The 11136-nt window shown below is 42.9% G+C and overlaps 1 protein-coding gene across 2 annotated transcripts in view; it reads right to left on the bottom strand.

Moving 5' to 3' along the window:
* Positions 1-1115: 1115 nt before the first annotated feature.
* Positions 1116-11136, bottom strand: part of sik2b (salt-inducible kinase 2b) — a 53122-nt gene continuing 43101 nt past the window's right edge. Inside the window, exons 12-15 of one of the 2 annotated variants that reach the window (XM_086261571.1) lie at positions 9608-9765; positions 8571-8684; positions 8303-8391; positions 1116-6578 (exon numbers count right to left, since the gene is read on the bottom strand). In XM_086261571.1, coding sequence (XP_086117697.1) covers positions 5933-6578; positions 8303-8391; positions 8571-8684; positions 9608-9765 — 1007 coding nt within the window. In that variant the 3' untranslated portion in view covers positions 1116-5932. Of the gene's footprint in view, positions 6579-8302; positions 8395-8570; positions 8685-9607; positions 9766-11136 lie in introns of both variants that reach the window. The other variant, XM_086261570.1, reaches the window with a different exon arrangement.

The following is an 11136-nucleotide window of genomic DNA, read 5'->3' as shown; positions in this document are numbered from 1 at the left end:
AATGTCTTTGTAGAGCACTCTGGTTTTAATCATTAGTTATTATTAAACTGTGGCTCTCTTCCAGTTTCTGTCCCATCGTCTTCCCCTCAACCTCAACCGGTATCAGCAGGTTTCCCCTCCGTGTCCTGTTCTGCTGGAGTTTCCTTCCTGTTAAAAAGACGTTTTTCCTTCCCACTGTTGCCACAGTGTTTGCTCATTTTTCAAATAAAGACTATTCTCTGTAAACCCTAGAGATGGTCATGTGGGAAAATCCCAGTGGATCAGCAGTTTCTGAAATACTTGGACTCACTTGGCCATGTTTTAAAGTCAAGCCAAACAGGTGTACCTAATAAAGTGGCCAGTGGGTTATATTACCTTTAATTTCAATCATCACTAGCACATAAATCCTTCACATATATAATCAATTGTCAACTTTGATTAATTCAGTTAAAATGACTATGTTACAGTCCCTGATAATGCATCGCTTTAGATGGAGAGACTCTTGGGGGATGGCTGTTACGAGGGAAGGCAGCCCAGAAACTTTGCCAGCAGCACACATCGTTGTGTGCCTCAACTTTCGGTCTTTTACCCAGGCGAATCTGCCATTTTCCTTCCTTGGTTAAGTTTAGGGATTAGAGATTTATCTAGATTATCATTTTAAGTTTGGGACACATCATCACAAAAATACAAAAAATGCCTGCAAGTATTTCAAAAGCGTGTTACACATTTCTCCTATTAATATCAGTTCAGGATTCTTTGAGTGTTTCTTTTACAACGTTCCTGCCAACAATGAAAGTGTTCACTGGTATCAAGAAAGTTTTACTTGGCAAGTCTCAAACTGGAGAATATAAACTTTAATGCTGCACCTGAACCGGTTTTGTGGCTTCTGCTAAATTGTCCACATTGAGAAGATTAGCTCTGGTTGAAGCGGTTTCAGGTTCAGGTATGACTCAACTGCTTATACAGAGCGCTGAGCGTGATTCATTAACCCACGCCTCCGCCGCGCCACTGTGGGGCACTATCAGTCGGCTGCAGTGTGAAGTTATAGGACAACTGGACTAAGTGGAGAAAACTCGCCAACTACCAGGATGAACGGCGTTGTTGCAAAGAGACACTCACACACAAACACAAGACTCTTCTGTTCAATAAACCTTTTTAATCTCAACAGCAAGTTAGCTTATGTGTGGTCAACATCAATGAAGGTAAATATAAAACTGGATTTCTATTGATAGATTTTTTGTTGTCAGCAGGAGGTGAAATTATACTTGGAAACACATCAACTAGAATCTTCATGACTGTAGTCTTCCACTAGAGAAATATTGCTATAATACTTTTAAATGGCATACACTGATTGACCAATAAGAAAAAAAAAAGCAAGGTAGAGAAGCTGACAAAGAAGCTCCAAAACTCCACACGGTGGGTCGTACAGGGAAACTTCTGAGCGACTTTGGTTTTGTACCTTTGTAAAACCTGGCTCTACTTACTTTCAGAAAAAAGAAGAAGAAAATAATACAGAAGAGGAAGAAATAATCATCGTAAAATAAACAACAAAAAAAGGGTCCGACAGGAAGTATTGGTGCCATTTCAAAATCAATTTAGACTGAAAATACGAAAAAGTAAAAGGCACACTGAACACTATTCACGTTTAACACAAAATCCGGTGCAAACCGAGCGCGCGCCGACGATTCATTACACCCCTAATCTGTACACAGAACACGTCATAATAAACTCAAACGTGTTGCTTTTTCTTGAATTAAAAACAACATTTGAAGAAAGTGTTACTACATCAGGTCTTTTTTTGAAAGCCTTTTTTTTTTCTCCGTTGTCATTTTGTTTCCATTATTGTTGGGGAAGAGAGCGGAGAAAAAGGTGTCTCCTTACAGATCTGCGGTTCGTTTTTAATCTGCAGGGGAAAAAACAAGCAGAGCAAAAACGAACCCTTCCCACCTTCTCCTCTCTCGCTACATCTCTTCTTCCCCTTTGCTGTCAAAGTGCTCCAGTATTTCAAACTTCCACAGATCATCCTGTAGCCGTTGACAAAATGAAAAACAATTATCGCAATATTCACTTCAAGGAGAAATCCACCCTTTAATGCTCTTGCACCACCATTATTAACAATCTAATGCTCTTCAAACCTCAGAGTAATTATTTCATTGTAAACAAAGCTCACACACTTCAGCGGACTTCATTCTTTCTAAAGGACAATTTCAGCATGACCCACAAACTGGGTGTGAGCTTATTTGCGTCAATAAAATGTGGGCAGATAACACCATAAACACATCCAGCTCACGGACTAGTTTTATAAAGTCAAGGGTGGGACTGTTAATGCAACCACAAGACTTGTTTTACAACAGGTCTTCTAGCTTCAGTGCACTCTGGTCTATTGAGGCCATTGTTTCTGAAGGTGATATCTTTGCTCATTTGACTGTTAAATGTGGAAAATGGTGACTTACTAAGCTCTCTCTTAAATCCTGAGGGACTGACGTCAGAACTCTACTACAGTGTTTGCTATAGAGGTGGCATTATTCAAGTAAAGGGTTCTCAAAATTTTGTGGCCAAGGACGCCAACACCATTTTAATCCAGTCTGATCTTGGGTTCGCTGGATGATGTTGGGTGACTCATTTCTCCTCACAGGCTAATAAGCCAAGCTACCTAGCAGCAAGAACAGGTTGTTGCAACCTGAGAGAGGTGACTTCATGACAGATGTGTTGTGTCAGAGTCTTTCGGAGCTTCTACTGGCTAAAACAAAATGTGGGAGGGAATGAGGTTTGTCCACATCAGTGGTGCTCTCTTGTTTTTAACGATACACCACAATTCTACTGCGAGAACCAGAGAGTGAGTTAAAGAAATGAGGTTTGTCACTCTCATTACTTGAACGCTGCCTGTCATGTTAAATGTTCTATGACCACAGGTTGCGTGGGGGGCGTGAGTGTATTCCCTGCATTAGATCAATCAAGTCAACTGCATTAAAAACGTGGTTGGTTTTGTTGCTAGCAGACTGCAGCGGTCTCTGATGCCGACATGTCTGCAAATACCCACTACCAGCTGAGGCCTACTTAAGCGGGAAGATGTAAGATGCAAAGAAGAAATGGGGAATATTTTGCCTTCAAAGTGAAAGCCATCGTGTTTCAACTGTCTCCTTTTCTGGTCTGCATCGCACCTGCAGCTGGCGAGCATCTGTGGACAATTTGCCGTGTACCATGCAAACTACAGGCGACCGTGGTAACCTGCTAGCAGCCAAAGCAATCGCAAAGCTTTGGGCAGGGCATGCGCATTTTTCCTTAGTAACGCTCACTGACTAACTGAAACGTCTTGAAACCTGAGTGAATGACGGCCTAGTCACTGGACCATGATTGCCACAGTGACAGGTTAATGTCAGTATCTGGTAAAACCTCAATAATATTTGAGTTTTGGACAGTTGATGAGAAATATCAATGAGCTGGGTCGTGATACTTAAAGCAAGATGAGCATTTTTCCACTGCCACTCAAAAAACCAAACAACTAGATGGCCAATGAAATAATCAGCAGATTGTTTAATTGGTTAATTAATTACAGACGATCTGCTGTGGAACAGTGTTAAAGCATTTTAGGATGGATTTTCCTTTCAGTCTTAACCAACACTGCAGCCCCAGTTGGTCCACATTATTTTCCCTTCACTGAAAACTGTTAACTGTAAAATCACCTTCTTCACTCCGGGTCAATGCCGTCCACAACGCGAGGGGGACTGCCTCGTCTACAAACACTTCTAAAGGCTAACTCATATGACCACTGAAGGTGACAGTGTAGCAGATGGTCACAGTCCTATTCTCTATTATTGTGATCATTTTTCAAAAAAAATCATCATAATCATCTGTCAGAGAAGATGCGTCTGTGTTTTTCAAGTAGATTGAACACAGTCCGAGTGCTGTGAAGAAATTAAAAACAAAACAAAACAAATATATAATCTCTCATTCTTGTTGCTGGCTTGCTGTCAGTCAGAGTGGTGGTGAGCCAACAGTCAAGATCCAGTGTGTGCTGACTGATGTTCTGCTAACAGAAGCCTTAGCGTAGGAGAGAACACATTCTTTAATAAAATCTAATGCAGGGGGCTCTTTCAGGGGTCGTTTCATTGTTATAAACATCATCCATGATTAAAAACAACACAGTGGCATGACTGGAGCATTGAGGATGTAAACCAGAATTAATCTAAAAGCTACTACTGCACTGTGTTATTCTGAATAAAGCTGTCAATACAGTGTTTGTCTAGTTCAGCAATGATAACAAATGCTGTGAAAATTATGAATTCTGGATTGTGCAAACACACCGACGCACACGCACGCACACATTTACACCGAGTACTGTGCAAAAGGTTTCAGGAACTTTCAATTCAATTGTTTCGTTTCTTTGCCAGCAGGGCGGCCCTGATCTCCATCGCTGAATCAGTATGACGTAAAAAGTCATCGCGTTCTCCAAGATGCTCGCAACAACCTACCTGCCAAGTACCTGGGAAGGTTGCGTGCGAGTGTACCAAAGAGAATCAGTTCTGTTTTAAAGGTCGAGGGCGCTCAAACCCGATTTAAAGCCTAAAACTTTTGCACAGTACCATCCAAACAGCTGTTTCCGAGTTCGTCCCTGCACTTCTGTGGAAAGTAAGCGAGAGATTATCTCCTGGTTACATCATCGGCTCAAGTGATGTCACTTCTGACGACACGGAGGGCCCCGGGAACCAATCAGAGCTGGCTGTACTGGTGAGGCTATTTTCATTCACAAATCCCCCTCCATATTAAGGATTAATATTGCTTCAGTATTGCCACAAAAACAAAAAACAAGACAGAGTAATATCGACTGTTTCACATCGCAGCTTCCTGATCCTAACGTTTTAATTACGTCAGCCCTCATTTATCAGGCACACGCATGACCCACAATTCAACTGCTAAACAAAGGTGTAGCCATTTCGTCGCAAAAACTGATGGTCATCTCCCCCAGTACAATAACAGCTGGAGCTGGCAGCTGTGTGCAGCTGGATTGAATGATAAAAAAGCAGTTCAGTAGTGTAAGAAAATCAGGATCAGTAGTTACAATGAGCTAAAAAAAAATGCATATCACACATAGCTTACATTAATATTCTCATTAGTCAACCCACGTAATAGCTTGGAGACATGGTTAAAAGCAAAAATGTAGCAGGTTTAGGGTACGGTTTAGGTACTGAGAGGTTTAATGTATAATGATAGTGTTGGAGCCTATGCATGAGAGCCATGTTGGGCTTTGTACATTAGTGTTTAAATAACTTCTATAACTGCAAAAAAGCCAAAAACACTGTGGGCATCTTCATGGTACCGTGATAAATGAGGGCCAATTTCTATTTTCTTTTTTTTTTTTACAATATTTTTTTTCTAAAACTACCAGTTTCTTAGAAGGAGAAAAAAAAGTCAAAGTGTTTTGAGAACCAGTCTATTGTTGTTGATGGTGTCCTGTTTTAAATACAAAAAGCACTGCCAGCCATTGTGCTTTTGGTTGCCACACAGTCGGGTCTTAAATGAGTTTGCTTCCAAACCATAGTTGACTCGCTGCGCTCCATCGGCCTCCGGGATGTGCGGCATCCCAACCCCCCCCATTGGGCTGCACGGCGCAGTACTCACACAACGTACGTGACAACAGCAACCTCGCCGAGTCAGTACAGTGAAACTCCCGCTGTGCCACATACCGGGCCTCTTCCTGCCTCACAGGGCTGATGAGAACGAGAACAGAGGAGACGAGGGAGAAAGGGAGGTAGGTTAAGGGAGGATTCTGGTAGAAAGGTCGAGGTTCGTCACAACTAAGAAATGAAGTTTGTATTAGTTGCACAAAAATTAACACTTCCTTCCCTTGTTGCTACGCTTATGGCCTCCACTTACATCTCCATTCTCTCTGCTCTCAATGCTGTGTGGATTCTCATTTCTTAATACTGCATTCTATAAAGCCCCTCAGCTGGCTTTAGTTGACCAGTACGAAGCCATGCTGCGAGTCCACAGTCTCCATCATCTCACTGTCCAAGAGGGAGCCCTGCAGCTCAGGTAAGCCCAAGCCGTCAGACTGCCCAGAAGCAGCCAAAACTCCACCCATAACTCCGGTATTAACCTCTCCTCCAGCAGGTGGGGGCAGGCAGGCGGGATCCAGTGAGAACTCGTACTGCTCTGGCAGAAGAGCCTCAGTGGAGGGCCCCAGGACCTGCTGCTCGCAGCTTCCAGGGTAGCTGAAGCCCAGGCTGCTGGTAGCAGCTTCATGAGGCTGAGGGTGGTGGAACTGGTGGTGGAGGTGAGATCCTGGAGGCAGATGTTGGGTGTAGTGGTGATGGGTCATGTAGGCATCATAACCCAGGGCCTCGCCTGGTTCCATCACAGGGCTCAGGTTATGAGCGTGGCTGAATGGAGGTGAGGCCTGAGGGCTGCCCTGCTGCTGGGCCTGAGGCTGGTGGGTGGCTGACATGGGGGAGCCCTGAGGGGAACTTTGGGATGCCGCTGGGTCCAGCGGAGTGCTGCCTGTTGGGTAGGATCCTTCATCAATCTGCATCTGGTTGAAGTAGGTCTGCAGCCCCATGCCTTGTGATTGCTGCTGCAGGTACATCCTCTTCTGATGCAGTCTGCCGGGAGAACAGGTGTAACTCAATTCAAGCAAGATAACACTTTGAATCAAGACAAGTTGAAACAAAAATTTTTCAGAGCACAAAATATAAAACCCCAATTCCCCCAAAAATGATGGCGCATTGGATAGAATCTAAAAAACAGAATGCAATGATTTCCAGATCTCATAAACCCATATTTCATTCACAGCAGATCATAGAAAACATATCAAATGTACCACTTTAAGAGAAAAATATTAGTTCATTTTGAATTTGATGGCAGAAACATGTCTCAAAGCTGGGACAGGGCCATGTTTACCACTGTGTAGCATCTACTCTTCTTTCAGCAACAGTCAGCAAACATCTGGGAACTGAGGAACACAGCTGCTGGACGTTTGGGGCAGGAATGTTGTCCTGTTCTTGATTGACACAGGATTTTAGATGCTCAACAGTCCTTGGTCTACTTTGCTGTATTTATTGTTTCCTGATGTGTCAAAGGTTTTTAACCAATGAAAGGTCTTGACTGCAGGCAGCACCCAGACAATCTGCTATGAAGTGACGCTGTTGTAATAGATGCAGAATGTAGTTTAGCATCATCTGGCTGAACTACCGAAGCCACATGTTACCTGTATATACCTTCAGCACTGACGATGCCTTTCCAGATGTGCAAGCTGATCATTCCAGAGGAACTGATGCATACTATCAGAGATGCAACGCTAATAAAACTCACGTATTGCTTCGTCTTTGTATGATGCATTTGTTTGCATGGTGAACTGTGTTCATGGACAATGGTTTCTGGAAATCATTCTGAGCCTATGCAGTGATTTTCATGACAGAATCAAGCCTGTTTTTAATGCAGTGCCATCATCTGGGGCCCAAACCTCATCTCTTGCGCACAGAGATTTTTCCAGATCTCTGTGCGTCTTTTGAAGACAATATGTACTCTATGATGATATATGAAGTTTCCAAATTTCTACACCGAGAAACATTATTCTGAAATTGTTCCACAATTTTTAGATGCTGTTTTAGATGCTGATCTTTACTCAACCTATCTAAAATGTTCTTTTTATGCCCAATCATGTGACTGACCTGCTTACATTTAGCTGAAATTGTTGCAAAATGCTCCTCAAGCTGTTTTTTAAAGCACTACTATACTTTTCCAGCCTTTTGTTTCCTCATATCACCAATGTTGCAACCATCAAATTAAGAATGAGCCAATATGTTGTTATGAAATGATAAAACATCTCAAGTTAAACATCTAATCATTATTGCTCATGCGTCACGATTTGTTAATCAAATCAAAATGATCGGCTGTATTTGGTGACAGTTGAATAACCAATCAAGCAATCTGAGTTTAGTAGATGTCGCACAGAAGACACCGTGTCTCTAAGCCGGATACATGAAAAATAGCAAAAGAAAAATGGTTGGAAGCATGGATGAGATCAGTGTGGCAGTAGAAAGTGTCTACTTAAAGGTATGACAAGTCCTACTTTTCTTACTAACAGTGCAACCCGCCTTATCCAACTACAGAAAAAGTCCAGGAAAACAAACAAACCAAAAAAAAAAGCTATATTCTTGGATTCCTTGTTTTTAAAACAAAAGAAGTTTAAAAATTTAGATTGAAAATTATTTTTGCTTCAAATCTCAACAGGGAAAGACCACCACAGCTACGCTAACACAACAGCAATAAAGAAAATCCCTGATAATATTTCATACAGTGAAAAACATTTTCCAGTGCCATTTACCTGTGTTCCTGCAGCTGTTGCTCTAAACTTCGAGGAGTCTCCTTACAGAAAACCTGGCAGCTAGCAGGACTGTTGGCCAAGACGTTGGCCTTCTGGGTACAAGAGAGATTTGGACTGATGATTGGGTTTGAGATAAATACCTTGGTAACGATCTTAACTTTACAAATTATATCACTGAACGTTACGCAAAACAGTCATTTGGCTCAATAAGAAACGTCTATCAGGTATAAATACAGGCATAATGAGAGTAGGTTGTAGGAGACTGTACCTGTAGTCTGTGTGTGAGGTAATGTGTCTCCAAACTCTGTCTGCGGGACAGCAGAGGCGGCTGCGGCCCACCTTGGTATAACGCTAGGCCTTCCTGCTGCTTGCATGCTTCACCCTTCAATCAAAAATATGAAGCATTAGGACAAGGGCCGAGATCCCCTCTGCTGCCGGTTAATAAAGCTTTAAGTGAATTATCTTTGCTGTCTCCTGCCCAAATGCCTGTGTGGTGACTGATCAGCCAGATGCCTTGCTCTAAATGGCATGCACCATTGGGATTACACATTAGGTAAATGAAATGAAAGCAAATTAAAAGGATGATGGGGCCTGAGCATCATAACCAACAAAGAGCTGCTTCATTGCATTATGAGAGGTGGACAAAAGGAAAACTACTAGATCAATAATATTGAATGGGTTGCATTGTTGTATTTTGTCATGTTTCTCAGGTCTTTGTCTGAATTTCTACGAACATTATTGCTAAGGATTGTCTTATTGCATTGGAGTCACACTGGGTTAAATATGTACACTTGGGTTTTAAGGGGTATTTATTATTTTCTTCTTTTTTTTGGGTTGTATGGAAGCCCCAAACGCAATTTCATTGTTCTTGACAATGACAATAAATAAATAAATACTAAATACTAAATCTTGTCGGCCAGTACGACTAATTTTGCTTGCTTTTTCTCCCCTTGCATTATTACACTGTGCTTGTATCATTTAGTATCAATGTGTGCCTGTCTTTTTGTGTCAATGCAGTTCCAGCCACTACTATGGGTATGTCTGGCCGACTGCAACAATGGCTGTATTCTTTTTAGCCAAGGCTCCAGGCTCCAGGCCCCAGGGGGACAGGAGACAGTAAACAAGCCACAGTTGGCTGCCTCTCCTGGGGTTACACAACAGCCTGGGTGCGTTTTTTTTTTTTTTTGTTTTTTTTTTGGTGACACGGGGTCAGGACAGTAGATGAGGCTGAATGTGACAACAGGTTTTGAAAGAGAAGGAACTGTGTGTGTGTGTGTTTGTGCGTGATTATGCAGCAGGACTGACCTCGAGGAGGTTGTGCAAGTGGTGCTGTGGTCCCAAGGGGTCCATGGTGACCCCATCCCCAGAGCCCATCTGCTCCACCAGCAGCTGGACTTTGTTCAGCTCCAGGATGCCTTTGGTCCTCGCCAAGTTCTGAAGGTGCTGCCGAAATGCGACTAGACCTGAGAGCACAGACGAATCCCCACAAAACAGAGTCAGCATTGATTTGTGCACTTGATCAATAGAATCACTCTTTTTTTTATTTTATTTCCACAACAGGAAGTCAAAGTTTCGAGCCTTTCTCAGAGCCAGGCTTAGCAGTCACTGACGCAAGCAAGCTGGTTGACTGGTTAGTGCTTTTCATAGCCCTTACGAACATTGTGCTTGCATGCACGTCACAAGCTGCGGCTCCTGTGCGTTTGTGTATGCACATATATGACAGCATCTCCGTGTGAGCGCTTGTGTGTGCGCAACGGCAAGTAGCTGAGATAAGACCCATCCAGTGGTGACGAGCTGTGGCTGCGAACGATAGGACCTGACTCACTGTGATGGTGGGAGTTATTTAAAACCAGAGTCAGCAGTCTGACGCAAAAGAATCCACCACATCAACACTCTCCAAAGAGGATTACGAAAAATAAATAAATAACTGACACAACCAAGTGGGAGCGCGCGGTACAGACTGTCACCGTGGAGCCAGGGAAGAAACACACATTAATTTTAGATTCTATTGGGCTAAAGTGCAGGTGATTTATAACCAGCAGGCACAGAATAAAGTAGCAGCGAAGGGTGGAGGAGGAGGGGCGAGAAACTGAGAGGTAGATAGTTGTTTAACATTCTCTTATATTTTGGCTTCTCTTTGATGTGAAGGGGAAACAAATCCTGCCTGCCGCAGACTGAAACTTTGAATAGAGAAAGAAAAGCAAGCCAGGGAACGAGTATGTGAAGAGGGAGAAAGAGAGAGAAAATGACTGAGGATGGGAGGGAGGGAGGGAGGGAGGAGGGGGGATATGTGGGCTGAAACCTTCAAATATCTGTCTCTGATTCATAAGGTGAATCATCACCATTGTAGTCATCAGAGAGACTGGGGGGAGGGGAGGGGGGAGTGTGTGTGAAGGGGGGTGGGGAGACAGTGAAGCACTTTTATCTTAAAGCAGTATATACCAATCAGATACGACAGAGAATCTCATGACTGTGGCACCTGTCGAAGAGCAGGCTAGATGAGAGTTATGTAAAGTGAAAGTAAAACCTTCAGAGGTCTTATGAAGTCAAACAGGTCAGAGCTGCTGAATATTAGGCAAGCGCTTTTAATGTTGTATTCCCAATGGATTCCAAAGTAAAGGAGGTTGTCATCACTGGGCTTTGTAAAATCAAACAGGCCTCTGAGAGAAATGGCAGATGCTTAAGGAGTGGCCAAACAAACAATTTGGCACATTCTTTTAGGGAAGTCTACAGTCAAGAAGTAAATAGAGGGTTTACCTCAACATGGAAACAACTGGCGGCGCTAAAAAGAAAGACTAGATCAGATTTTCTTGAAAACCATTAAACAAGCCTGC

This window comes from Aulonocara sp. 'chitande type north' Nkhata Bay, linkage group LG14 (assembly GCF_057382095.1).
Source record: "Aulonocara sp. 'chitande type north' Nkhata Bay isolate Kocher_YH1m ecotype deep benthic linkage group LG14, A_spYH_male_GT1.1, whole genome shotgun sequence".
NCBI lineage: Eukaryota > Metazoa > Chordata > Actinopteri > Cichliformes > Cichlidae > Aulonocara > Aulonocara sp. 'chitande type north' Nkhata Bay.
The sequence above is the reverse complement of the archived record's forward strand: the minus strand, read 5'-3'. Positions and strand labels throughout refer to the sequence as shown.